The 27,810-nt window shown below is 43.4% G+C and overlaps 1 protein-coding gene across 4 annotated transcripts in view; it reads right to left on the bottom strand.

Annotated features, from left to right (window-relative positions):
* LOC112393764 (protein FAM13A) overlaps positions 1–27,810 on the bottom strand; it is a 99,855-nt gene that overhangs the window by 8,625 nt on the left and 63,420 nt on the right. For 3 of the 4 annotated variants that reach the window (XR_003002001.1, XR_003002002.1, XM_024736131.1), the window contains exons 9-15: positions 18,420–18,633; positions 17,762–17,900; positions 16,688–16,769; positions 15,633–15,853; positions 14,915–14,998; positions 6,624–6,719; positions 5,071–5,154 (exon numbers count right to left, since the gene is read on the bottom strand). Coding sequence is in view for 2 of the 4 variants with exons in the window: in XM_024736131.1 (XP_024591899.1) it covers positions 5,071–5,154; positions 6,624–6,719; positions 14,915–14,998; positions 15,633–15,853; positions 16,688–16,769; positions 17,762–17,900; positions 18,420–18,633 (920 nt within the window). In the remaining 2 variants the exon portion in view is untranslated. The remainder of the gene's footprint in view (positions 1–5,070; positions 5,155–6,623; positions 6,720–14,914; positions 14,999–15,632; positions 15,854–16,687; positions 16,770–17,761; positions 17,901–18,419; positions 18,634–27,810) is intronic. The other variant, XM_024736132.1, reaches the window with a different exon arrangement.

The following is a 27,810-nucleotide window of genomic DNA, read 5'->3' as shown; positions in this document are numbered from 1 at the left end:
TCCCGCGCTGCGGAGCACAGGCTCCGGACACGCAGGCTCAGCGGCCATGGCTCACGGGCCCAGCCGCTCCGCGGCATGTGGGATCCTCCCGGACCGGGGCACGAACCCGCGTCCCCTGCATCGGCAGGCGGACTCTCAACCACTGCACCACCAGGGAAGCCCAAAGAAAGATTTTTTAAAAAGTAATTTACTGCCGAAATGTACAGTCAGACCAGAAAAGAATATCCTAACATCTCGAGAAATTAAACAACTGGTTAGACGTTCAGCTACATGAACAACAGGATTGTAACATCAGTTGTTAGTTCAGCCAAGTGGCTTCAGGGCCACTGCAGCCAATGGCTCTCAGGAGGCAGGAGGAACCCCTGCTCACAGGTAAAGTACAGGATTCAAAGTGTCCGTGGTAGATTTTCTTACCATAAAGTGTGGTATGTTTATAATGGTGCCTCTGAAGAGAAAAAAATGTGAATAAAGAAACAAACAAGTAGGCAAAACTAAAGGACTAGTACATAACTACAATGAAACTACTGTTACAAAGGCATGAAGGTAAAGTTGGCAAAAAACTAGGTGACCTTTCCAGATTCTTTTTGCTGGGACTTCACATCTTCGATCTCTTTTCTTGATCCATGGAAGTAAAAGCTTCATTATTAATTTTAAAAAAATTAAAACCACTTTTAAATTCACAGAGGAAAAGTGGCTTTTAAATCAATAGTTTAAAAGTTTCTCTTTTTTATAAGATGAAGTGGCAAGTCCCATCTACATCATTTACATAAGAATTGAGATAATGCGTGTTGAGTACCTGAGCAGGTACACCGGGCACACGGGCAGAGCTACTCAGCCTCTGCCCACCTCCCCTTCCTGGATGAGGAGACCAGGTGGGACCACCTGACTATAAACTCCATGGAAGAGGGATGGATTTGGGCCTCTCTGTTCACTGCTGTTCCCAGAGCTCAGCCAATGCCTGCCTATATTAGGTGTTCAATAAATGTCTCTTAGTCCAGTAATTCAGCTTTAAAAGAGAAATACAAATGACTATTAGGAGGTTATTAAAGCCCGAGATAGCAAGAAATGAAGTTAGGGGTCTAAGCCTTATCAATTATATCCCAAGGTCCTGAGAGAACGTCAGAACGGGAGACCGTGTCTTGCACATCCTGAGAACTCAGTGTTTTTTGAAGACGAAGCTAAACAAAGCTATTCTCAGTAAGCTGTGAAAAACACAGGGAAAAAGAAACAGCAAAACAGATCTTCAGATTGTAAGACCATCAGGTCGTTGTGGATACTGAGTAGCTTCTAGAAGGAATCAGTGTCCAGATAACATATGAGCAACTGAAAAGGAATCAGGGATCAACAGTGACCAGCACTGGCTTCTTGTACACAAATCAGAAAAACTAACCATCTTCCTCTTTTGTGATAGGATTGGGATAATATCTGGATTTCAGTAAAGAACGAGGCAGGCTGATTTGTGTGAGCATTTATGCAGAGTGCGGCTGCAGTGCTGAGGAGAATCTGCAGGGGAGCCTCTCGCAGGCTCTTTACCTGACCCATCCTTACTCAGTATCAAGCAGTCACCTGGATAAGGCGCCAAAGGTATTCACAAAATGCGTAGGTAACACAGTGGGTAGCAATATCTGGGTGTGCTGGAATAGAAAGTCTAGATGTAATCTATTTCATAAGGCTAGCACAGAAGTATGAAAAGTAACAAACTGGAAAAATTCAAGGTCCTATAATTAGATTAGGAAAAAAAAAGTGGACACACAGACACTAAGCAATCCTTGGAAAAGGAAGCTGGGGGTTGCATAAATCAACAGTTAGGCAGGGCGACAAGCCGTGGCTCTCAGCTGGGGGCAGGTTTGCCCCCTAGGGGACCTTTGGCAATGTCTGAAGGCATTTTTGGTCGTCACACTGGGGAGGGATGGAGGCCAGTGGGTGGAGGCCAGCCCTCCACGACAAAGAGTTACCTGGCCCAAATGTCTGCAGTGCTGAGGTTGAGACATCCTGCCTTAGAAAGACTAAGAGGAACTTACAGCACATTGACAGTCACGTAGGCACAGACTCCGAGAACTGAAGGGTCTCGGTCATCTAGAGCAAGGTCACGACTAGTCCTCGGTCCACTGTCGGGCTGGTTAAACCACATCTAGAATAACGTTCAGTTCTGGGTATCAGTTTTTAAGAGGGATACAGAGAGACTGGTGTAGAGCGCAGAGCCATTGCACTGCTGGACAGTCCGGAGCCCACATCACATGAGAAAAGCGTAAGAGGAACCTGGAGAAAAAATGTTCACAGGGTGTGGGTGGCAGTGGGCAGGGCAGGTGACTGTAAATACGCAAAGTGCTCTCAAGGAGAAAGCTGTATGCTCAGTCCATGCTGCTCCAGAGGCAAAACTAGGCCTGTAAGTAGAAAGTCATACAATCATAACTGTGAATACTACAGGCTAATTATTTCATTAATTATATCTTATAGTTATTAAACTTACACATTCTAAAATTATATAATTACTATATTGTTTTAGATAATTTTTCCAACGATAAGCTATAAAACTAATAACATAAATTTTTAGCTCTTGTAGATGCTTAGCCCGTGTAACGAGTGACCTTACTCTCTTCATTGCTGTAGACGTCTCAAGTTTGAGGGTGGAATAACTTCTTAGGGACGGTGTCTCTATTTTGTCAGAGAAGTTTTAGAGGAAACTCTTACGTTGGATCAGAGAACGGACTAGGTGATCTGTAGGATTTGGGGGGCTGGAAGTTCTAGGGCTTCAGAACTTGAGCTGGCTCTCTTTCACACACAGCTGGTGTCTTCCCAGAAGCATTAAAAATCAGGGATGGTTTTCAAAGAAACCATTTAGATACAATCTTCTTATTCTGCGCACACAGCAAATTCTAAATTCTAACCGAATTTCTGAGAATTAGTACAGCCCAAATACATGCTGATAAACCTGGCCAACTGGGACAAAATGAACGAAAAGACAACACCATTTGTGAGAGCGATGTAATAATTGCAAAATTATCTGAAATGCTGACCATCGTGAGGGCCAGTGGCCAAAACACAATTGTGAAAAAAATAAACTAAGCTAAAGGATAAGATTTGGAGGAACAACTTTCAAAAAGAGCATCCTTCCTGTATCTTCCATTCGTTTCATGAGGCAATTATCAAGTGCTTGAAAAAAATAAACTAAGCTAAAGGATAAGATTTGGAGGAACAACTTTCAAAAAGAGCATCCTTCCTGTATCTTCCTTCCATTCGTTTCATGAGGCAATTATCAAGTGTCACGTTTCGGATGTGTTTAAGAACACATTTTTATCTAGGAATAGTTTTAGCGCACGCTTCTAAGAGAAATATGCTCATTTTCACGCACGCGCTTGCCCAGATTTCTTCAATTACGGTGTTTTAATTCTTGTGTGAAATTACCAGCTAGATAAAATTTGTCTTCTCTGATCAACATCGAGTCTTATTGTAAGAAAACAGCTCTCATTTTGAAGATACGGTGTAGCATATTTGCCTAAATTTCACATCTACAGCATTTTTACAAAACAAGTTCTGTTTAAACAATATGAATAGTGAGCACGAGCACTGCCCAACACCTTAAAGTGAGGTCTGTGAAGTAGTTAAGACCCTTGGGAGGTAAGAAAAGGAAGAGAGTGAAGAGAAGAGAAGGCTTTGTAGCTTCCGGTTCCTTACCTCAGTTACAGTGGAGACAATCAGGCAAGAAAATGGAGCCGTTCTCAACTGGTGTCCCTCCGTGGGAACGAGGCCCCCGTATTTTGAAATAATCGTTCCTAACTACAGTAAATAAACGGCACCCCAGGCTTGGGGTTGCCACAGGAATATGACAAGTGAAACTCTTAACACTCACTTCCACGTGGGGTTTTACTCCCGCTTCTGACTTAACTGCTAAATAACAATCATCAAGTTTTTAAAAAGATTGACTTTGATTTTTCATTTCTAGAGCCCTGTACAAGGCAGTCAGTGTGTTTAGTTGTCCAGAAATAAAAATATGAAAGAGGCTGATCCTAGTCTAGGCCAGTTAGGTCCCTACAGATCTATGGGCACAGATGGTTCCTCCCATTTCAGCAAAAGTAGCCACCAAGGACAAGGATTATCAGTACAAAATCCATGATTACTACTGGTGGAAAAAACCAGAGCGCACGTTCTAGTGACTGCTGGTCACAGCACTACATTCACAGATCAAGAACAGATTATAAAATTAGCACCAAGGACTAAATGTGCCAGGGGGAAGGCGAGAGGAAAGGAGAGTGGATGAAACTGTACCCACATATCTGTCAAAGACAACTAAGATATTTGTCTATAAAATGATAATCTTTTGTGTGTGCTACGTACACTGCCTTCGTTAATTTTGGTTTTGCTATAAACTTAGTAAATGAGAGGTTTTTTTTAAGTTACCCAATGAGTTAATTTAACAAAATTTTGGAGCACAGAACATCCATTCCTCAAATAGGGGGAAAGAAACAAAACAAAAAACATTTTGAAAACAAAACAAAAATCCCTGCAAGCAAAGTAAAAACCAACCAAACAACAACAAACAAAACAAAACAAAACACAACAGCGAGGGAAAGAAATGAAACCAAGGAGATCAGCCGGTCTATAACAAATAAACAGCCGGTCTATAACAAACAAAAGAGGACTGCTCAAAGTTGGTTAGAAGCAGCTACTGATTTTTTTTTCTAAATTTATTTAGTTCTATTTATTTATTTTTAACATCTTTACTGGAGTATAATTGCTTTATAATGGTGTGCTAGTTTCTGCTGTATAACAAGTGAATCAGCTATACATGTACATATCTCCCCATATCTCTTCCCTCTTGTGTCTCCCTCCCTCCCACCCTCCCTATCCCACCCCTCTAGGAGGTCACAAAGCACCGAGCTGATCTCCCTGTGCTATGTGGCAGCTACTGACTTTTAGGGATGGCTGCAGGAAGCCATCACCAAAGGGCCCGATCACAGCGGCTTTCCATCCACAGGAGGGAGAGAGGGAGAGAGGGAGAGAGGGAGAGAGGGAAGGAGGGAGAGGCACTGCTGCGGATGTAGCAAGCGGTTAGCAGCTGGGGGTCTTCACCTTTATCTCCTTGAAGAAGGAAGCAGTTTCGCCCTCGATAATTGGCTGCAGCAAAGGGCTTCTCCGCTTGCTGGAAGGGGAACCCTGCGACAGGCGTTAATAGGCAGGTTACACGGAGAACTTCTTTCCCCATCCCCTTCTGACTCACAAGTATTTACTTCTGCCTTTTAACTACAGACTTGAACCCCTCCCCGCCAAGAAGTCCCAGGAAAACCAGACACAACTGAAGCTCTTGTCCAAGTTGCTGCTTCACTTCGGAGCTCTCCCCGACCCCCACCCACGGAGGCCACATGAAAGCAAGGACGGCACACGAGTATGTTAACCACACACGCAGAAAAAACCTGAGGAGCACCTGCCTCCCGCCTTTCCTCCTAGTCACCATAACTTCCATAACAACTAATGATAACGTAAGCTCATCAGGCGATGCAAAGGTTATCAACAGAGGCTATACAGTCACCCCACTGAGGGACACTAAGGACCCCTGACTGGGGAATAAAAAGGACTTCTTAGATTTAATCCTTTCGTTGCTTAGGTTACTGATTTATTCTGTAGAAAACGTCTAGAAAGGTAGCTTTCTTCAAACACACCTGCCTGAGGTCTCTGGACCCTGCCCCATTAAATATGAACAAACATACTGTTAAAAGACATAAAGACTGCATCTTGGGCCTAGAAATAAACAAGGAGATTTAAAGGCGTAACAGAAGAGCAGCAGCTGAGAAGAACACACATTTCAGCAACAACATGAAAGCGAGGCCGTGCCTGCTTACTACAAAGCCTACAGGCCAGCAGAGGAACCCTCAGGATCCCCGAGGTGGGCGCTACGACAGAGGCAAAGGGTCCCCACGAGACGGACAGGGCAGAAACACTGCCCTCGCAGCAGGGCTGGGATCGGGGGTGGGGCAGGCTGGCCAGCGCCCGAAAGGGTTTCCTCGAGCTGAGGGCCAGTCGCTGTTCCCTACTCCTGACAAAGTCCCAATTCAGAGGCCCAAAGCAGTGAAGTCCAAGGGCGGTGGCCACTGAGCGCAGTTCACAGTCGTTAGCTGCCCTCCCTTTTCTTCCACCTCACACTTTCCTACATCCTCCAAAAAGAGCAGGGTCCCTCTCCTGAGTGCCTTAGAAGCTCTCTCCCTGGACTTGATTCCAGCAGGGCTGACCCATCTCTTGGAGGTGGAGAGAAGACTATTAAGAGAGGCCGATAGGACTCTTTGTAGCGGGGCCCTGGCGAGGGCAAAGCCCCGTCCTCTCGGTGCTCCGTCTCTGAGGAAAGCGTGGGAAAGCTGGCCCAGCACGTGTCAGATGGATGCATACGGCCAAAGCATATCCCCAAGAGGGAAAACAAATCTCTGTCGGCCTCAGATTTGCTCATTTTTGGCAAATGTAGCCTCAGAAGTCTTTGGTACATTATTCAACCCTCAAGCTTAGGGGCCATGGATATTAATGGCAGGTTCAACTATGAGAGACTCTTCTTTCATGAGAAGGCAAGTTGGGGCCCAAGTAATATAGCCAGGGCCCACTGGGCCAGGTAACTGACAACCGGGCCGCGGTGTACTCACAATGATGGGGACGGTGCTGGCTCGCGACAGGATCTGTTTGACCAGGCGGTACCTGTCGTACAACGGCTTCATAACCTGCCGCTCATTCTTGCTCACCTGAAATGCAAGAAGAGAAGAGCTGAAAAGCCTGTTCCTGGTGGCCAGGCTGGCCAAGCACGCTCCGGGCCGAGAGAAAGTACAGGTGATGCAACTGAAGACCCACCAGTCTTGCAAAATTTACTAGACGGATAACACGAATCAGTGAATATTTAAAATATCTACTTCAGCTGTAGATCATTGGAAATCACTCCCTCAGCAGTACTGCTTTTCTTCAATCAAAACTATGATCACTATTAATTATTAGTTCCCTATGTAAAACTCTTGAAGGTTCAGAGTTCCCAGACGACTCACTATTTTCTAGGTCCAGGGAAGAAGAAAGCATGTGTTTCTATTATACTACTTACCATGCAGGTCTGTAATCATTTAAAAAAAAAACGTGTCTTTCTTGGGCTTCCCTGGTGGCACAGTGGTTGAGAGTCTGCCTGCTGATGCAGGGGACGCGGGTTCGTGCCCCGGTCCGGGAAGATCCCACGTGCCGCGGAGCGGCTGGGCCCGTGAGCCATGGCCGCTGAGCCTGCGCGTCCGGAGCCTGTGCTCCGCAACGGGAGAGGCCGCAACAGTGAGAGGCCCGCATACCACAAAAAAACAAAAAACAAAAAACAAAATGTCTTTCTTCCCCCTGGAATTGTTGTGTTTTTAGGGACAAATTCTGGCAAACAGTAGGTATTCAAGGAACATATGCCCATAGAATACATGGACTGATTCATCTCTGTGGCCCTAAAATCCTGCACGGGGCTCAAAAATGTTTACAGGACTGACTCTACAGGCAGTGGGGAGAAATCAAGCTCAAACACCTGGCATAGCCCTTCATTACCTGCTGCTTCTCATCATCATTCTCATAACTCAAGCTCCAGAGAGAAACTAGTTTGTGTCACACCTCCTTGTCTAGTTCCCTCTGTCCTGGAATGGCCTCCTCACTGCTCTTTGGTTTGGCAAATTCCAGATCAAGAGCCAGCTCCCACTCCTGGGCAGGCTTTTTCCGACATGCCCCTCTCTGGGAGACCTGCTCATCCTCCCCTGCATGTCACCTACCGCAACCTATGCGTGCCTTGTAATTCACATATGCTTTGCTATAGACAGAACATTCGTGTCCACTCACTCCCCCGTCCCCACTCCAAATGCATACGTTGAAAAGGAATCCCCGATGTGACGGTATTTGGAAGTGGGGCCTTTGGGAGGCAATTAGGTCATGAGGATGGAGCCCTCATGAATGGGATTAGTGCCCTTATAAAAGAGACCCCAGAGAGATCCCTCACTCCTCCTGCCATGAGACGACAGCGAAAAGATAGCTGTCTATGAACTGGGAAGTCGGCCCTCACTAAACACCAGCACCTTAATCCTGGACTTCCAGCCTCCAGGACTGTAAATTTCTATCTTTTATAAGCCATCCAGTCTACGGTATTATAGCAGTCCTAATGGATGATATATTTTTATACTCTCTAGTAACTATTTGTTGACACGTCTGTCTTCTCTTTAGACTATAAGCCCCTTGACACCAGGAGTTTGTGTTTTTGTACCCCGGTAACTATTTCAGTGCCTGACGTGATAAAAGTATTCCAAAAATATCTGTAAAATGAGTGAATGAATATTTCAAATATAAATAGGTATGCCAAATTCATAAATATACATTTGTTTACTTAAACGGAGTAAGAGATAAAGTATCTTTGTTTCAAGTTTGTTGTTGGTCTTCTGCATTTTATTTCTACTGTACACATAAGGCAAGGGTTACAGAGGTAAGGAAGGGCAAACAGTATTCGCTTTGACCATTTCTCTTATGGGCCTTTTGGGCCTTCAGCTTTGAAGACAGTTCTACATTATGCATGAATTGATTATCCTTTGTTGCCTTTTTTATTTGCCTTTCCCAAAGTGATCAACAATAAGTGAACTTTGGATAAACTTGTTAGAATACTGCCATTATGCAAAGACATCTTGAGGATTTATCTTCTGTCATCAGCAATAACGATAATCACTTCTTTCTATCTCTTCCTGTTACCAAAATATCAAGAAGTGGCATTTTCTTGCTTTTACTATCTACCATATAGGAAGGAGTTTTAAATTTGGTATTTCATAAAAGATGAGCGTCAGAACTGGAGGGGAACACAGGAATTATTTCATACAAAAAAAGAGTGAGGCTAGAACCACAGGCATCACTACTACATACCTACCACAATGGCTGACATGAAAGACAGACCGTGTCAAGTGTCGGAAAGAATGCTGAGAAACTGGAATTCTCTCTCAGTGCTGGCAAGGGTGGAACACTTTGGAAAACTATTTGGCAGTATCTCCTAAAGCTAAACATATGACTCATCAATTCCGCTCTTAAGTACACAGCAAACAAGTGTGGTCTTAAGTTCAACAAAAGACATTCATAAGAATGTTCATAACAGCACTATTTATAAGAACCCCAAACTGGAAACCATTCATATGCCCAAGAGTAGAACAAATAAGTTCCAAAATTGAATACTACACAGCCACAAACACGAATGGACACAACTATATGCAACATCATGGATTAACCTCACAGAAATAAAGCCAAGGAAAACAAGCCAGACACCTGAGAATACATACTGTAAAGTTCTAATTATACAAAGTTCAAAAATAAGCAAATCAAATGTATAACGTTAGAAGTCAAGAGAATGACTCTTGTGGGTGGGGTGGAAGGTCATGGTATTGACTGGAAGGGGACATGAGAAGGGCTTCCAGAGGGCAGGCCACATTTCTTGATCAGGATATTGGTTACGTGGATTTGTCTACTTTGTGAAAACTCATCAACATATATATTTATAATTCGGGCTCTTTTCTGTATTCATGTTATACTTCAACAGAAGCTCACCAGTAGCCACAAATAAGTGTGAGGAATAGAAATAAATGACTTGTACAACCACACATGTAAAACGACAAAATTTAGTACTGGAACACATGAAATGATTTTTTTTTTTTTTAACTACAAGATGTATTCATTAAATGTATTGCAGATGAGATTAAGGCACATCCTAATTTTCAACCCATGACAAATATTATGTAAGATGTAAGATTATGTAAGATAAAAGACCACGTCTTTTGGTCACAGATGTTTAGTGACCAAAAGACGTGCGAAAAGTAAGAGTAATAAGGAGCCAACAATTCCCCATTGCAGACTAGCATCCTATTACTACATCTGACCGTAGAACAAAATGGGTTTGAACTACACGGGTTCACTTACACGCAGACTTATTTTCAATAGTAAATACTACATTACTACACCGTCTACTACATGGTTGCATCCATGGATTCGGAGCCTCAGATATGGTGGAACCATGGATACAGAGGGCCGGCTCTAAGTTATACTGAGATTTTCGACTATGCTGAGGGTTGAACAATGCCTAACTCCCGAATTATTCAAGGGTCAACTGTAGAGACATCTTTGGATTATAAAAGGAGACTTTGGATTTTGGAAGGAGACTTAATGCTAAAATCAGCCAGACATGGCAAATGTGACAGAATCAATTTCCTTTCTAACTCTTTGTTCGAAAACCTAATTTTCTAGTTAGAGTAGATGAAGAGGATAAGCTGGCTTATATGTATGTGGCTTGTAACGCTGATATTTAGATTTTCTATGAATTGCTCATTTTAAAAATGAATGACCCTCAGAACTAATCACCTGTGAGAGATCTGATGAGATCCAGTGTTTGACTATGGAGAGTCGAAACTCATCATGATTTTACCGAAGTTAATGCTGGCATGTGATGGAAGTATCTAAACACCAAAAATATCCATGATCTTTAGGTCTGAGGTGATGGAAAGAATACTACTTGATGTACACCAGGATTATTTCCATGATAAATGTCTGAAGCCAAAGGCTTGGTGATACCAAAGGTCAATACAACTTACACCCTTCATTAAGCCACATCTTATGTAATTATCACTGCTGGATTTGTGAGCAGAGCCAAAATCTAACCAAGAGTTAGAAAAACAAAGCAGCACCTTGGTTAAACTGTTAAAAAAAGGGCCGCTGATATTAAGTCGACCAGGGACAAACTGTTCGGAAGTTTGACATCTCTTATTCTCGAGTCACCAGCTGCTCAGGGATTCCACTCCTAACCAAGGATAGCCCTTTGAATGAGCCAGTGAGGTTGAGTCTTGGTTTCTTGACTGGTAAACTTCAGAATTCAAATTAGAAAATCGTTATGATCCATAATTGCTTAAAAATGACTTTAGGCCAAGCTTATAGTATATTGTCTTTTCGACATACTTTCCCTCTTCTTTTTTTTTTTTTTGTGGTACGCGGGCCTCTCACTGTTGTGGCCTCTCCCATCGCGGAGCACAGGCTCCGGACGCGCAGGCTCAGCGGCCATGGCTCACGGGCCCAGCCGCTCCCCGGCATGTGGGATTTTCCCGGACCGGGGCACGAACCCCTGTCCCCTGCACTGGCAGGCGGACTCTCAACCACTGCGCCACCAGGGAAGCCCCTCCCTCTTCTTGCTTCAAGGCTTTATTTAAATTTTCATTTAAGTGGCAGCTCTGAGTGGCTTTCAATGTGCGGAAATAGGGTTAAGCCTAAGATACACGTTTACACCCAAATCAAGACAGCATGAACATCTAGCTATGAAGATCTAATGGGTGAAGGCAGCACCTTCCACTCAACCTTTGCTTTTGATGGAAAGAAATCTCCATCTACTGGTCTCTTACTATCCTATTTGGTTTGCTCTATAAGTCTCAGAAAAATAAATCTCCTTAGTAAAACAAAAAATGGTCTGAATCTGTGTGTGGAGGGGTGTCTCTGAGTCATAAAACCGCTAGTGGGAGAAGACAGATGAGATGCGTTCTTATAATGGCCGCATTCTTGGCCCTTTGATTCGGAAAACGGTGACCCTCTCTTCTTTACTATCAGGTAACAATGCTAGGCTGACTGGGCAAAGATCAGATCAAATAATCCCAAACAGCAGATAAACAAATGATAGTATTTATATGTGGCTTTAGAATTTGCATTTAAATTTGAACACGGTGCGTTTAGGGTCCTGTTAGTTCCCCGGTTTTTTAAACAAAAGATTAAAATATATCAACGAGAACCCAGAAGCTGTGAGCAAGCCACCCAGTCTCTCCCCTCCACCATCATCGGGGTCCGTAAACAAGGTAACACAGGGAGCTGCAGCTGTCTGTTGGACTTCTGTGACGTGGTCTTATGATGAGACCCTCAAATGTTGAAAAGGACACACTTCAATAATAATTCATAGGGAATTATGTGCCAGTGTGTAGATGAGCGTGTTTTTGTTTCCCTTACATGTGTCGGTCTGTCTGAAGGGTGTCCCGTTAGAGCAAACAGCCTTGTTAGAACATGTACAGAAGCAGCACACGTGGCCTGTGATTTCGACTGTTAGTGTCCTTTTTATATCAGAATCTGTAGAATCAGCAAAAAACCATCAGGCTCTAAGCATCTGCTTTTCTAAAAAACTCGGGGTTTGGAATCCCTGCCCTCACAGATCTGAGAGCCTAGTGCATTATTCTCGAAGTTTCTTCATCTAAAAGAGCATTGCATCGGCAGGCGGACTCTCAACCACTGCGCCACCAGGGAAGCCCACACCTGCTCTTAAGAACGTGTCTTGCTGGGTTCTTGACAACATTCTTAACAGAAGGTTACTAAGAGTCACTGACTAGGCGATCTGATTACGAGTTCCCTAAGGAATAGAGCAGAAGCTGTCATGCTACTCTCTCCCCCAGGATTAACAACAAACATTCAATAATGTTTTAGCTCTGGAAGTATATGTCTTTTTCGTGTTTATAAGTCCAGGGTCCGTGGCAACATCACAGATCTAAGAATGAAAAGTTCACTCTTTGATTTTCAGACTGGCCAGATATCAAGTGAACTCTGCTTTTCCTGAGGAGGCTGGAGTATCATATTCCAGAGACAGGCAGAAAGCCCGACTCAGGAACAGGAATCAATGACACTTGAACTTCCTAGAGCATTTGTCCCCTGCCCTGTGAGATGCTAGAATTCAGATCCCAGAAGTGTGCTTCCTTCATCTAAAAGAATGATGGGGGCTTCCCTGGTGGCGCAGTGGTTGAGAGTCCGCCTGCCGATGCAGGGGACACGGGTTCGTGCCCCGGTCCGGGAAGATCCCACGTGCCGCAGAGTGGCTGGGCCCGTGAGCCATGGCCGCTGAGCCTGCGCGTCCGGAGCCTGTGGTCCACAACCGGAGAGGCCACGACAGTGAGAGGCCTGCGTACCGCAAAAAAAAAAATAACAAAAAAACAAAACAAAATAAAATAAAATAACGATGAAAGAAAGGACCACGGATTAATAGTTCAGATTCCTAATGATAAGAGTGCTAAAAAATGTGCCTTTCTCCTGATTCAATCATTTAATAAGAAATAGACAGAAGGCAGAACATATCATTGTACCAGAAGTGAAACCTATCATTTACTGAGGAATCCCACCCATCTCTCCCCAAAGCCACTCTGCCCTACTTCCTCAATGCCAGACAGCCTACAGGTAAATGTGTGTGTGTGCGTGTGTAATGTCATTTAATCTCCATGACAACCTATAACAGACATCTATTATGAAGACAAAACACCGAGGCTCTGAGAGTTACCTAAGCAGCGTCACGGAGCCGGAGTCAGCAGGGCGGAGGTTTGAATCTAGGTCTGCGGATCCTACTGCCTGCATGCTGCCACAGTCCAGGCAGAATGAGACACTCTGTGCCCAGCTCGGAGCAACAAGTACCATGGCACACAAACCCCTGCACTGACAGTAAGGTAAAGACCAGTGTTCAGCTGAGAGATCTCGGGCCTCAGGCAAGGAAGTCTTTAAAGGAGTCTGTCAATGTCATAACCTGAATCCACACGATGGAAAGAAGGAAGATACCTAAGTCCCACCTCCCTCATGGAGGCCTGCCTCGTGGCCGTGAGGACAGCCCTTTAGTGGAGAAGGGGCTTCTCTCTGTTAAAAGAAGTTTAGTTCCATCTCTACAAGTTCTGAATACCCCAGAAGAGAACGACAAAGTTTCACGATGCAGTAGAGCTCCGGAGCATTTACTATTTGGTTCAACGCCTTTAAAAGATCCAAAACAAGACTTGGCTTGAAACATGACCATTATCCCAGAGCACCAGTATTTTTCCACTGCAGGGACAGGCCAGCAAAATCAGTCATCATCAGCTCCAGTTTTTTTTTTTGTTTGTTTTTTTGTTTGTAATTTAAACCTAATAAATTCAGAACCAAAATACCACGGAGGATCATTCAACAGATAGTTTATTGGGTACATGCCCTGTGTCAGGTCTTGTGCTAGCTGCCGAGGGCCAGGTTCACCATTAGGTAAACAAAACCCAGAACCCCTGCCCTCACAGACCTGAGAGTCTAGTGCATTATTCTCGAAGTTTCTTCATCTAAAAGAGCGTATTTCGGATGAAAAGACTCTCTCCATTACAAAGCTATGGCTGAGACTGGAAAAGAGATCTATGCATTTTGGTGGTATAAAAATCCATCTGTGAACATAAACTTCATGCTTCCTTACACCTGCTCTTAAGAACGTGTCTTGCTGGGTTCTTGACAACATTCTTAACAGAAGGTTACTAAGAGTCACTGACTAGGCGATCTGATTACGAGTTCCCTAAGGAACAGAGCAGAAGCTGTCACGCTGCTCTCTCCCCCAGGACTAACAACAAACATTCAATAAACACTCTTGCTGAATAACAAAGGGCCTCAAATGCTTCCAAAGACATATCTTGGATTCCTCACACTTTTGGTTCTCGATGGCAGCTAGAACTTCTCTACAAACACAGGTTGCAAACGGCATTGCAGAGAAACTGAATTTTAGGGCAGATAATTCTAGTTTAGCACCTTCCTTTTATGGATAAGAACGCCTAGAGCCGGTGGGATGACAGCTTTATGGGGGCAGAAAGAGGGGCAGGCACGTCTCCTCGCTCTAGGGCCCTGTGCACCGATTTATATCCCCCACCACCATTTTCCCCTCGAAGCAGGACACGAGTGACTACATTTTAGCGGCAAACTGATTTTTCTTTGGAGCTTTATGAAATTTAGCACCTACTAGAGAGTGGAACTCGTTTCATTGGTTTAGCCTTCCGAAAGCTTACTTCTGGTGAAAATACAGAGTACTTTAAACATCAGGGAACCTCATCTGCAAAACACTGACCGTAGAAGATCCACTTCTAAAGCCAGGTAATTTACCCCAATCAGCAAATTCCGTGCATTCACGTACCGGCCGTCCGTGAATGCTTTCGTAATATAACAGAGCTTTCTGCAGGGTCACTTTCTCATTAGCAATCTGGTCTTTGGTCATATCCTGTATAAACACAAGGATAGAAAAGGAGAAAGGGGAAAACATCTGTGAACGCCCCGACTTCTTTATTTAGTTAAACAAATTTCCCACGGTAAGGTTAAAAAGAATGTTTATACAACAGCCCTCCCTAGCTCGATCCAAAGCTAGGCATTAGCTATCCCTGGTGTCTTACTGGAAACACGGACAGCACAGCAGAATCGTCACCTATGAGTACTCCTATCTCCCATGCCGTGGGCAAAGGCATGTTGGACTGAGGTAAACAAGGCTGCAAGGCACATGGGGCTTAGCTTACTGGCTCTGGCAATGACTACAGTTACAGGACACACATTCCCAAAGGCTTGTCTCTAATCCTCAGAGAGTCACCACACTGTCTATTAACTGAAACGAGTCCATTCTTCAATCTGTACAACAGGGTTTCCTGCTTTCAGTCTGCAGTCCAAACCCAAAGTACCTACAGTTAAAACACTCTTGAGTTTGTTTTATCTGCTTCTCTGGACGTCTCAGAGCGTGGGAGGTTTAAAAAGGTGTCACTCTACCACCCTTCCCATTGGGACCCTGGGACGTGCCCTGCCATCCTACCACGCTGACTGGAATGCTTTAGGATTAGCAGTCGGCTGGGGCCTTCAGAGAATCACACCTTAATGTCCTCAGGACGGCTGGTTTCCACCCGCTTCTCCTGGAGCTTCCTTTGGATGGACTCCAGCGTGGCTTCGACGCTAGGCTTTAAGGCTTTATCTACCAGCTCTTGCTTCTTCTCATCTTCCTTCTCAAGCTGGGAGCCAAAACTCTTGGGGAGAGTATTGCTTCGCTGCCGCATCCTGGGGCTTAGGTCCTCTTCCGATATCTTCAGTTTTGACTCTAGGAGAAAAGATTTGGGGGTGGAGATGTATGGGAATTGACGTCTGCTGCACCCAGATTGTTTCTCTATGCTGTTAACGACTGCTTAGCCTTGTCTTGTTTTTCCCCAGAAAGTATCTAATTATAATACCAGTCGAAATCCCTGGGTTATTGTGTTAAACCCAAGAAAAATGATAACGTCTTCCTGGATTCTCTGCTATGATTTCCTAACCCTAATTCCTGAGAAAGTTTCAGTTCTTTAACAGCCATGCGTTAGCCACACCAACCTGTTTGCTGTTCTCAGAATGAGGCGGAAGTCTTCCTTCACCGATTCCCTTAGCGTTTACAGGTATTTGCAGATCTAGCACCCAAGTGCTGGCCAACTTTTTCTGTATGACGTATATACCTCATATTGGAATTATTTTCACTTTGTATTCTATTCTATTGTGTATATGACTCTGTGTCCTAAAAGACAGCAAGCGCTTTGAGGGACAGGGACCAAATCCTTCTCATAGCCGTCTGTGCTCTATGTCTTAATTCCATAGCAAATAAAGACTTGGATTAAACAGGTACTTCGAGTTGAAACCATCATTCTTATATTAGTGATTTAGGGAAGTAAAAAATAGGCTGCTGAATTTGCATCTTAGCTGATCTGGGTTTCCCCGTGATTGAGGCCATGGGAAGACACGGAGAAAGTGTGCCCTGAACACTTAGAGCCCTGGGAAGCAGCTTCAAGAAACTTGTCTTTCCTGGAATATTTTAGCAGTAAGTGGCACTCAGCACGTGGTGAGGTCACAGCTTCTGCACCTGGCTTGTTCTCTGGAGACCACACTGTAGGTCTAGAACTCTACCTACCTTTAAGTTGTTTCCGGAATTTGGCAAGGTCGTTTGTCCATTTCAGAACCTCTGGATTGGCTGCTTTGTCGCTGTGGGAAGGCTGAGAAAAGGAAATCTTGAGTAAATGTTTTGGAATTGGGGCAGGAAAAAGAAGAGTTGGATAATCAGTTTGTTTTAAAACAGGAAGGAAAAGTTGAGTTCCACTGGAACAATAAATGAACCGTGATTAATCAGAGCAACTTCACAGGTGCGATTCCATTATCCTTCTTTATATCTGGTTGTTTATTTATTTTTTAATACTATCTGGTTATTTTTTTTTTTTTGCGGTATGCGGGCCTCTCACTGCTGTGGCCTCTCCCGTTGCGGAGCACAGGCTCTGGACGTGCAGGCCCAGCGGACATGGCTCACGGGCCCAGCCGCTCCGCGGCATGTGGGATCCTCCCGGACCGGGGCACGAACCCATGTACCCCGCATCGGCAGGCGGACTCTCAACCACTGCGCCACCAGGGAAGCCCTATCTGGTTATTTTTGATGCTTTCAAAGAATTCCTCAGAGGCAAAATTCTGGATTTTTATGATCATGGACTTCTATGAGGCCCATGGCCTCTTTTCCTTTGTTTGTAGGGTTCAACCTGTCAGGCTAACAGGATAGAAAGCAGAGGGGTATGGGATATTTTACGCTACAAACACCACGAAAAATGCCTTTTTTGCCACTCTTGTGAGAAATACTAAGGATAGAGCTGAGAGTAGAATGAGGTCAGTACTAATAAAATTTTAGAAGATAATCTTGAATGACGTTTTAGGCAAGCGAAATACTTCATTTAATGATTTTTCCCGTCCCTGTTCACTGGTCAATTTGCAAGACGTTGAGGAAAGCATTCAGTTCCTTTGTAAGGATATACCTGTGCAAGGAATTTGCTGATACATGATGTCTGGCGTTTATCAGGGTTTATTACCCAGTGCTTATTGCCTTTCTGTTTTGAGATTCCCTAGAAATTTCCCTTCCCCTTTATCACTTCTCTGACTTGCTGACGCTCAGATACATCACGTCGAGGGAGGCGGGGGACGGGGGGAAGCCGGCGACGATGCTCACCCTGTACTTCCGCTCTTCTTCGAATCTGTCTTCAAACTTCCGGATCTTCTTTTTCAGGCTCTGAATCCTTCGCGTGAGCTGCGCAGGTGTCAGGTCCTCTTGCCCATCGTCATAGGAGCCCAGAGAGGAGCTGCGTCGCCTGTGAGGGACACAGGGCGGGGTCAGCTTCCCTAGGAACAGTCACCGCCTGCTGGGAGGGGCTCTGGGGATGAGGGATGAAGGATGGGGTAGACAGGGGTGGGCGGGACCGTCCAAACCGCCGTTTATCCTCTCGAATAAAAGAAAGTTGACTGCTAATTCATGTTGTGACCTTGAGCTCTGCATGTCCTGCCTTTGCCGTAGGTCCAGTCTTCTCCAGCTCACCTTTACACTCGGCGAAGCTAGGACTGAAATGTGCACAGTGGACCTCACGGTTAAATATGAGAGAGCTCTGGAAAGGAGGGGCTGATGGAGATTCAGCTGACGATGCTGTAGCTGGGCCACAGGTCAAGTGAAAAATTACAACAGAGCGTGTGCCCTAGGATGGAGAGTTTCAAATATGTTCCTCCATACACGTACGACTTAATTAAAAAAAATTACTAGCCATCAGCAACATTCCTAGGTCTTCTCATGTTACAGGGATGGTACCTTTGCACATCTGCGACATAAAGAAACATACCTCATGAAAGGATGGGAATTGGGGGGAGAGGGAGGCACTTCCGTGTCGTCCAGGTACTGCCTGCTCTGCCCGTAAGCGTAGAAGCGGGGAGAGAGCGTGGGGCCGCTGTCCTCATCCAGGAGCTGCCGAATCAGGCGCCCTGCCTGCGGGGAGAGGCGTGCTTCGTCAGCGTGTACACTCTCCCGCTGCCACGAGGAGAAAGCAGGGGTGGGCTCTGGAAAAGAACAAGGGTAAGAGGGCCAGATGGGTCTTTAGAGCACACTTGTTTTCTGAATGCCTCAGGAGGAACTGAATTCGGGAGGCACATTTTATTTATTTGTTTAGTTTTTGCTTGGCTGCGCTGCACGGCTTACAGGTTCTCAGCTCCCCAACCAGAGATAGAACCCGTGCCCCCTGCAGTGGAAGCGCAGAGTTCTAACCACTGGACCACCGGGGAATTCCCAGTTTCACATTTTAGATGGAAGGTTGTAACTCGGGACACTATGCCCTGACCGGGATCGGCAAATCTAACTGACAGCCATCATCTACCCTCTGTCTCCACCCTCACTTGCCTTCAAAAGAGAATGTGCTAGGGCTGCCCTGAGGAACAGTGTGTGCTTCCAACTTTCCCCACAGATCACTGTTGATAACTTCTCCATCTGAGGGTGTTACGGAAGAGAAACTCACGTGTGCCTGGGAGGGAGGGGTTTGGCATCATGGCTGGACATCCGTCACTGAAACCACTAAGGAATCACATTAACCTTGTGAGACCCCATCGGTTTAGGAGTTTACGCCCTCCGTTGAGGTCATTCAATAAGCTTGTTTTGTGTGCTTCTGCTTAGCATGTTAGGATTTAGCATGTTTAAAATACATGCTCTGTACTTGAAACCTTAGGGGCTACTTAAGACTACAGTTAAAGTAAGATACATGCATAAAATTAGTCAAAAAAGAAAAAAAGAATGCCTTACAAAGGACAAATCAGTATGAATTATTTTAGACACCCTTGAAAAAAAAACAGACTTAGGACAGAATCCTGATTTGTCATTTTGGGAGGGAACAGGATGATACTGATTTCCCTTCACTGCAAGACCCACCTCAATGTATTTCTTTCCTCATTAAAAAAATCCTATCTGACATATTTTCAGGATAGATCTCAGATGATGTAGGGGATTTCATTTGTAATCCTCTCCTTCATTAAAAAAACAAGAAAAGATTACGCTTTAAATACACTTGTGGATACTGTGATTTACACAAGGCTGGAATTTGGCCATGATCTTAAATTCTGGGATTCCCACAGTTTGAATCACGGAACAATTGCTCCTTCAGCTATCCAAGTACTTCTAAAATCTACAAAATTATCTTAAACAAGTGCTTACTCGGTATTTTCCTTCAAAAGATCGTACTGTAATCACGGAACATTAAAGCTGGTTGAAACTTCATACATCATCTAACCTGGTGACTTGTCAAAGCTGGCTGCACGTTAGGGTCACAGAGACAAGTATAAATAACTCCTACCGTACAGGTCCTCACACCACCCAATTAGGCAGAATTTTTAGGTGAGGGTCCACATATGTGTGAGACACACACACGCAAACACACACTCTCTAGAGAGCTTCCCAAGTCTTCCAAAATGCAGTCAGGTTTGAGAACTACTGATTCAATCCCACGGGTTACAGATAAGGACACTGAAACCCAAAGAATTCCAGAGCAAATGCCTAATCAATGACAAGAGTTGGGTCTAGAAACCCAGTCTCCTATCCTCCAGGACAGTGCTTCAATTCAGAATGTGCCAGGCGCTTCAAGGACAAGGATGGCTGTCTTAAAAATATTTTAAACCCCACAGTACAGGAGAGTTAGGAGCATTAATTTAAAAAAATGAACCTCATGTGGAATGAGGCCCAGAGGTCCTCAGAATTTAAAGACAACCAAGTTATCTGGTAACACAGACGATACTATAAATACTTGGAAAAATGAAAGCATGTTAAAGACAGAGTCTTGCCTATCGAGTCTTAAAGAGTGACAGAGAATATGCTGGTAGATAGACATGGCTAAAGCCGGAGACGAACAGAAGTTGCTTCATTGTTTGCACTGACGCTGTTGGCTGCCCCCCCCCAAGTGGCAGAGCTCAGATACGAGCAGCTCTGGAAATGCCAACAGGAAAGAGTGAAAATGGATTGAGAGGTGAGGGGCTATGAGGGAAGGAGAAGGTGAGTGGAAAGCAATTCCTAGACAAATAACAAAAAGGTAGTATAAAGCTGCAGAACATGGGACTATTAAGCTGAGTAGATGACATCGTCTATTTCATGATATTTCATAAGACAGGAGTAATTTTCTATAAGGACTAAAATCAATAGAACCAGGACAGGGAAAGGGTTAAGATGACTTGAACAGTAAAGCAGCACGCAACCACCACTGCCAGGTGGCAAAGGAGCAAAGCCCTGGGGGAAGGGCTCGGTGGTTGGTGAGGACAGAGGGCATCGGCTAAACAAAGTCTGATGTTGATGTTGGCATGGGTGTGCTGTCTACATTTCTCCTCAGCAAAACTCAGTTTGAAAAGGTGTTACTGGAGGTCCTGAAGCCCTTTAATCTGTCTGAATCTAGCAGATATAACTCTTAAAAAATATTACAACTAATCTTTGCTTTGAGCTTGAACTCTGTGGTCTCTGTGCACCAAAATTTCTGCACAAACAGTATGTGTTTGTGACCATTAACCAAACGTGTCTCCAGTAAAAAATACACCGTGATCCTGAGTTAACTACAAAATACTAGCCATGTGCTTGTTTGACGCTTTGTGACTAACGTGGGGCCATCCCTCAGACTGCCTTTTTGTTAACACAGCTGTCTTCTGGGGCTCCATTCTGACCCATCGCTTCACTGACAAGAAGACAAAATGTGTCATTTTCCTAGTGTCACCAGTGGTATATATAAAGTACATGGCTAAAGAAATTGTAGCTTATGGGTGACACTGTTTCTTGAATTCACTTTTTAAATTTTTACTTTTTACTGTATGATTCTGTTTATTTTTCAATTGAAGTATAGTTGGTTTACAATGTTGTGTTAATTTCAGGTGTACAGCAAGGTGATTCAGATATATATGTATACATACACACACACACACACACGTATATTCTTTTTTAGATTCTTTTCCATTATAGGTTATTATAAGATATTGAATATAGTTTCCTGTGCTATACAGAAGGCCCTAGTTGTTTATCTATTTTATTTGTTCATTTATTTATTTATTATTATTATTTCTTAACATCTTTATAGGAGTATAATTGCTTTACAATTGTTTACCTATTTTATATACAGTAGTTTGTATCTGTTAATCCCCAACTCCTAATTTATCCCTCCCCATCCCCTTTCCCCTCTGGTAACCATAAGTTTGTTTTCTATGTCTATGAGTCTATTTCTGTTTTGTAAATAAGTTCATTTGTATCATTTTTCTAGATTCCACGTATTAGTGGTAGCATATGACATTTGTCTTTCTCTGTCTTAGTTCACTTGGTATGATAATCTCTAGGAAATTCACTTATTTAAAAATGAGAAATAGGGCTTCCCTGGTGGCACAGTGGTTGAGAGTCCGCCTGCCAATGCAGGGGACACGGGTTCGTGCCCCGGTCTGGGAGGATCCCGCATGCCGCGGAGCGGCTGGGCCCGTGAGCCATGGCCGCTGAGCCTGCGCGTCCGGAGCCTGTGCTCCACAACGGGAGGGGCCGCAGCGGTGAGAGGCCCACGTACCAAAATAAATAAATAAATAAATAAATAAAGAGAAATATAAGACCATTAAGAATTTCAACCTTATAAGCTGGGACGAAGTGAGAGAGTGGCATGGACTTATATACACTACCAAATGTAAAATAGATAGCTAGTGGGAGGTAGCCGCATAGCACAGGGAGATCAGCTCGGAGCTTTGTGACCAGCTAGAGGGGTGGGATAGGGAGGGTGGGAGGGAGGGAGACACAAGAGGGAAGAGATATGGGAACATATGTATATGTATAACTGATTCACTTTGTTATAAAGCAGAAACTAACACACCATTGTAAAGCAATTATACTCCAATAAAGATGTTAAAAAAAGAAAAAGAATTTCAACCTTAACAAAATAAAAAGACATGTTTCATCATTAGCTGCAGATAGAACAGAAGTTTCTCACCTATGCAATATGAAATGCTTAAATGATTTCTCTCTCCTTTTTCTCTCTTTCTTTAATTCTATACAGTCTTATAATTTAAAGCTCCTACTCAAAAGAGTTATATAATTACATGTAATACATAGTTCAGTATAACTAAAGAATCAGTAAGACCAACTATTCCTCTGTTTTAGTTTGAAGTGATCTAAGAATACAAGGCTATCTCATGTTTTGATAGTTGGCGCTCAAATAGAATAACAGGAACAAACCGAGAACAACCCTGTAGTCCGTGATAGCATGTCCTATGCATGACCTACCTGCTTAGAGAGCGAGTTTGAGGCTGTGTTCACTGACCATTCCCAACTGAGGGTTTGGGAAATATTTTATATTTTAATCAGTAATTCTAGAGCAATGAAACAGACAAGGATATTGCAAGACAATTATTCAAAGGAAAAGAGAAAAGAGTTGAGGCTTCAAACTGGATTTTCATCTTAAAGGACCACATAAAACAAAAGCGTTTTCATATCTGGACCAGAATTCCCTGGGTACGGTGGTTTTGATCTTAGCCATGTGTCTGGTCACAAAGAACTCTGGACTTAAGTATGGCACGTCTATTAAAAATTAATCCGCCCAGGTTAGCTGACATCACAGCAGGTCAGAAATAACAGATAAAAGCTGTATGCTTGCTACCTAAGTAATAAAAAAGAAGAGATCCTGGGGGAGTTCCAGTTCAGACACTTGCAGCACACATGGAAATGAAGGAGATTCACTGCAGGAAGAGGGAATACAACTCTGACTAATGCTAACGGGATCACTGGGACATAGCTCCTCTCTGCTTAGCTGGCTGGACCCGTTTACTACACAAAGAAAACTGACTACTGATGATTTATCTCTAAGAAATCTGCACAGAATTAAGGGAGCTGATGCTTTCCACGTCTCATTACCACCTAGGTATATGCTATCGAGAGCCATCCCTACTCGTCGTGATGTCGCGCCGTCTTCCCAGGAGGCTACTCGGCAGCACTGGAGGTCCCTGCACATCCCAGATGCAGAAACATGGAAGCCCCACTGGTAAGGGGTCTTCACTGGGGGAAGCCTTTCATAAAATTTTCCTTAGAATTCCAAAATTTAATCTTACAACAATGGCTGTCCTATTAAATTGTTCCAATACTCTCGCAAACTATCAGAGTTAGAGGGAAACTTAGTAGCCATCAATCCAAAATAACATCAACTAGGTCCATCCGTGTTCTGCAAATGGCATTATTTTATTCTTTTTAATGGCCGAGTAATATTCCATTATATATATATGTACCACATCTTTTTCCATTCCTCTGTCAATGGACACGTAGGTTGCCTCCATGTCTTGGCTATTGTAAATACAGCTGCAATGAACACTGGGGTGCATGTTTGTCCTACTGAGTGAAGTAGGTCAGACAGAGAAAGAGAAACATCGTATGACACCCCTTATATGCGGAATCTAAAAAGAAATGATACAAGTGAACTTATTTACAAAACAGAAACAGACTCACAGACTTAGAGAACAAATTTATGGTTACTGGGGGGAAGGGTGGGGGGAAGGGATAGTTAGGGAGTTTGGGACTGACGTGTATACACTGCTATATTTAGAATGAATAACCAACAAGGACCTACTGTACAGCACAGGGAACTCTGCTCAATGTTATGTGGCAGCCTGGCTGGGAGGGGAGTTTGGGGGAGAGTGGATACATGCATATGTATGGCTGAGTCCCTTTGCTGTGCACCTGAAACTATCACGACATTGACTCCAAGAGAAAATAAAAAGTTAAAACAAACAAAAAGGCAACATCAGCTAACACTCACTCAGTGCCCAACAAGTGACTGTGCATATGTTAGCTCATTTAATCCTGCAAAAACATACTAAGTAGATACTACTATAGTTACTACACGTTATTAGGTACTGTGCCACCTATTACAAGATGGGGAAGCTGAGGCCCAAACGGAGACAGGCTGACTACCTTGTCCACAAAGCTGATTAAGTGGTAGAGCCATGATTTGAACTCTGGACGTGTCTGCCCCTTAACCTCACGGTCCCACTGCCTGCTGCGATACTGAACTGGCACTGCTTAGGAAGAGGGTGGAAGTCAGGAGACAGTGATCTTGAATCAACATGTTGCCTCTTTCGGCCTCAGCTTTCTTAGCTGTATAATGGGACGGCTCAGCTGTAAGATCTTTAAAATCCCTGGCTTCTCTATCATTTTTTTTTAGAGAATTTCCTTTCTACAGTTATTTTTGATAAGCAGTAAGTGACGAATAAGATATCTGAAGTACTTTATGTCCTTTAAAAAAGGTTCTTTCAAAGCTGATTTCACCAGGACAAATCTAATAGAGTAACTGGGTGTTTACATCTCAGTACTTCCACAAGGGGTGGAAATCAACATGAATTGGCTGATTGGGAACATTCTAATTATGTAACTTTCAAGGACTTTAAATAAGGAAGACTAGTTCATTTGATTTGTGTATTCATTTAATTTTGGAGAGCGGAAACCCTAGTAACAGCGATGATGATGTTGCTGTCATGTGGACAGATCAAATAATGTGCCCTAATACATAGCTACACGTAGAGAGAAAAAAAAGATCAAGCATGTATTATGAATCTGTCAACAAGCACAGCTAGACCATGATCCTACGTTCACTTGGAGAGGGTTCCACTCTATGTGGCCTATGGAACCTATTATCAGTTTCATTTTTCTTTTTATTTCCCTGATACCATATGCCCCAGAAGCCAGAGAACATCATTTCCACGTGGGAGCATACACAGCAGAGAACAGTACCAGCAGGCTGCTCATTAAGTACTGTCTCACCGGATATTCTGTGAATGAGAATGAACTATGGCTTGGGGATGGAGAATAAGCCAACCAAAGAGAGGGGGTTACACTACATGGTGGTCTGGAGACTAGTGACGGAGACCTATAGAGGGACACTGGCTCATACGGTTTCGGTAAGTACTCCTTTTGTTTATGTATTTTGTTGCACTGGTTTCACATTCACCGTTTAAATTAGTGCAAAGTTAATTCCTTACTGGAAAGCCACCATTTTGTTTCTTACTGAAGCTACAGAAAAAGTGGTTCAGTTCAGTGACAGAACTGACTGCTCTCATCTTAGCCACGCTTTATGCAAAAATTCCTTTGACTAGACTTACAGCTATATTATGGCTATAATGTAAAGTGGACATTTAAAATAAATGAATATATATATAAATATACTGAAAGCTGTAACCAAATGATCTAAACAGCCTTGAAATGAATCCATCTAGATTTCTGAGATATGCAAGTTCAATGACAAATACAGTAATCGGCCAAAAAAAAAAAAAAGTTAAAACAACTCATTTCATAAATTACATGGATAACACAATTCACATTCCCAAGCACAGTAAAATGTATTTCTTTCTCGCCATAAGCTTTAAAAATTTCATCTAGGGGCTTCCCTGGTGGCGCAGTGGTTGAGAGTCCGCCTGCCGATGCAGGGGACACGGGTTCGTGCCCCGGTCCGGGAAGATCCCACACGCCGCGGAGCGGCTGGGCCTGTGAGCCATGGCCGCTGAGCCTGCGCGTCCGGAGCCTGTGCTCCGCAAAGGGAGAGGCCACAACGGTGAGAGGCCCAAGTACCGCAAAAAAAAAAAAAATTTCATCTACTTTTCCAATACAAAATATAATAAAATATTGGTCCCTTCATCTTACTTTTTATGTGGCAGAAAGTTCTTTCCATTAAGTGATGAAATAGTTTTAAGGAAACAATAAGTTAGCTTTCACCCACTCTGGAGAGATTTTTCAGCTTTATATTTAGCCTCTTTAAGTGTGCTGGAAGAGACTATAAATTTATGACTCACCAAAGTAAAAATAATCCAACACCTGCGTCCACTTCAGTAGGAGGAGGAAGAATCTACCTTCCCCTTTCCTCAATAAATCATCAAGATAATATGGCCAATTTGAATTCTGACCCCAAATCCTAGTTTTTATCTAGAGCTGTATGTTAATGATATGAGGAGACCACATTCTTGAAACCCAAATATAGCATTGATTTTGGCTACTGTTTTTGTTTTATCTGGGTGACCGTGGCTACCATGGGACTTTTTTGGTGGGGTGGTAAGGTTGTTTTTAATGTATGAATTAAAAGCACACCTGATTATTTCAAAGTACACGAAAGAACAACAACGAACACCAGCCAGGAATGGATCCCTTAAAAACAGAACAAAAAACCCGGAATTCTTCCCCCAGTGGACAGATTATGGGCTGGGACGATCTGACAAAATCTCAGATCCACTGCTTAATTACATGGGGGAAACAAAACAAAACAACAACAAAAAGAACTGGAGCACGTTTCTTAGATTGCAAAGAGGGAAAATTAGAATAAAAAACCAGTTTGATTTTGTTTCCCTAAAGCACGATGCAAGGAGCATCATGGGTGCTACTATTTTTCACCTTGTGCTCTTTTTAGATCATCTTTTGGCCCTTCATCTAAGATCGTTAACATAACGAATACTTTTTGGTTAAAAAGGGGTGGGCAGAAGACAAGAAACTCAGGTGCTTTTGAAAAAGACTGATTTTCTTAATAGTTGCCATTCTCTGCTAAGTCATTGTGTTAAATCAGGCTGCTGTTCTGAACCCAGGAGCGCAATTTCTCCCTCTCTGTAGCCTTCAAACACACATACGGCCTAGAGGCAGATGGGCACTTATTTTGGACACACACTGATATGTCTGGGTGCAGACACATGGAAAATGGAAGAACAGCAGCTTGACAGAACTGCTGCAGGATCCTCCCTGAAATACAGTTTTGACAAGACGAGGATACCCTCTTCTTCCGCAGAAGTAAATTTCTAACGTTTTTGTCAAAAGTCTGTAGAAAAACCAATCTAAAGCAATGTATTACAGGCTTTCAAGAAGAAGCACTTTTATTCAGCGCTTTCCTGATAAGCAAATTCCTTGTTTGCTAACCTGGATTTAAAAATTCTATCCATAAAAACAAACATAGAATCAAAGCAGATCAAAATCATCTTGAAAAATGGGGAGGAGACTTAGCAAAGGAGGTGGATAGTGGGCATGTAGCAGGGGGAAGCAGTTACACTGACAGCAAACCCTAAATGCACACCAGTTCCCTATTACTCAGCTTGTACTCCTAGAGGGAAAAAGGCACTCACACATCAGCACCCCTGGAGAGTCAAAATGAGAAAAAAAAAAAAAAAAAAAAAAAAAAACCCGAAAGGTGAAAGAGGAAAAAGAAACAAAACAAAAAAAAAAAGAAAAAA

This window comes from Neophocaena asiaeorientalis, unplaced genomic scaffold, assembly GCF_003031525.2.
Source record: "Neophocaena asiaeorientalis asiaeorientalis breed wild unplaced genomic scaffold, Neophocaena_asiaeorientalis_V1.1 scaffold7, whole genome shotgun sequence".
Classification (NCBI taxonomy): Eukaryota; Metazoa; Chordata; class Mammalia; order Artiodactyla; family Phocoenidae; genus Neophocaena; species Neophocaena asiaeorientalis.
Note: the sequence above shows the minus strand (reverse complement) of the source record. Positions and strands in the feature narration are given on the sequence as shown.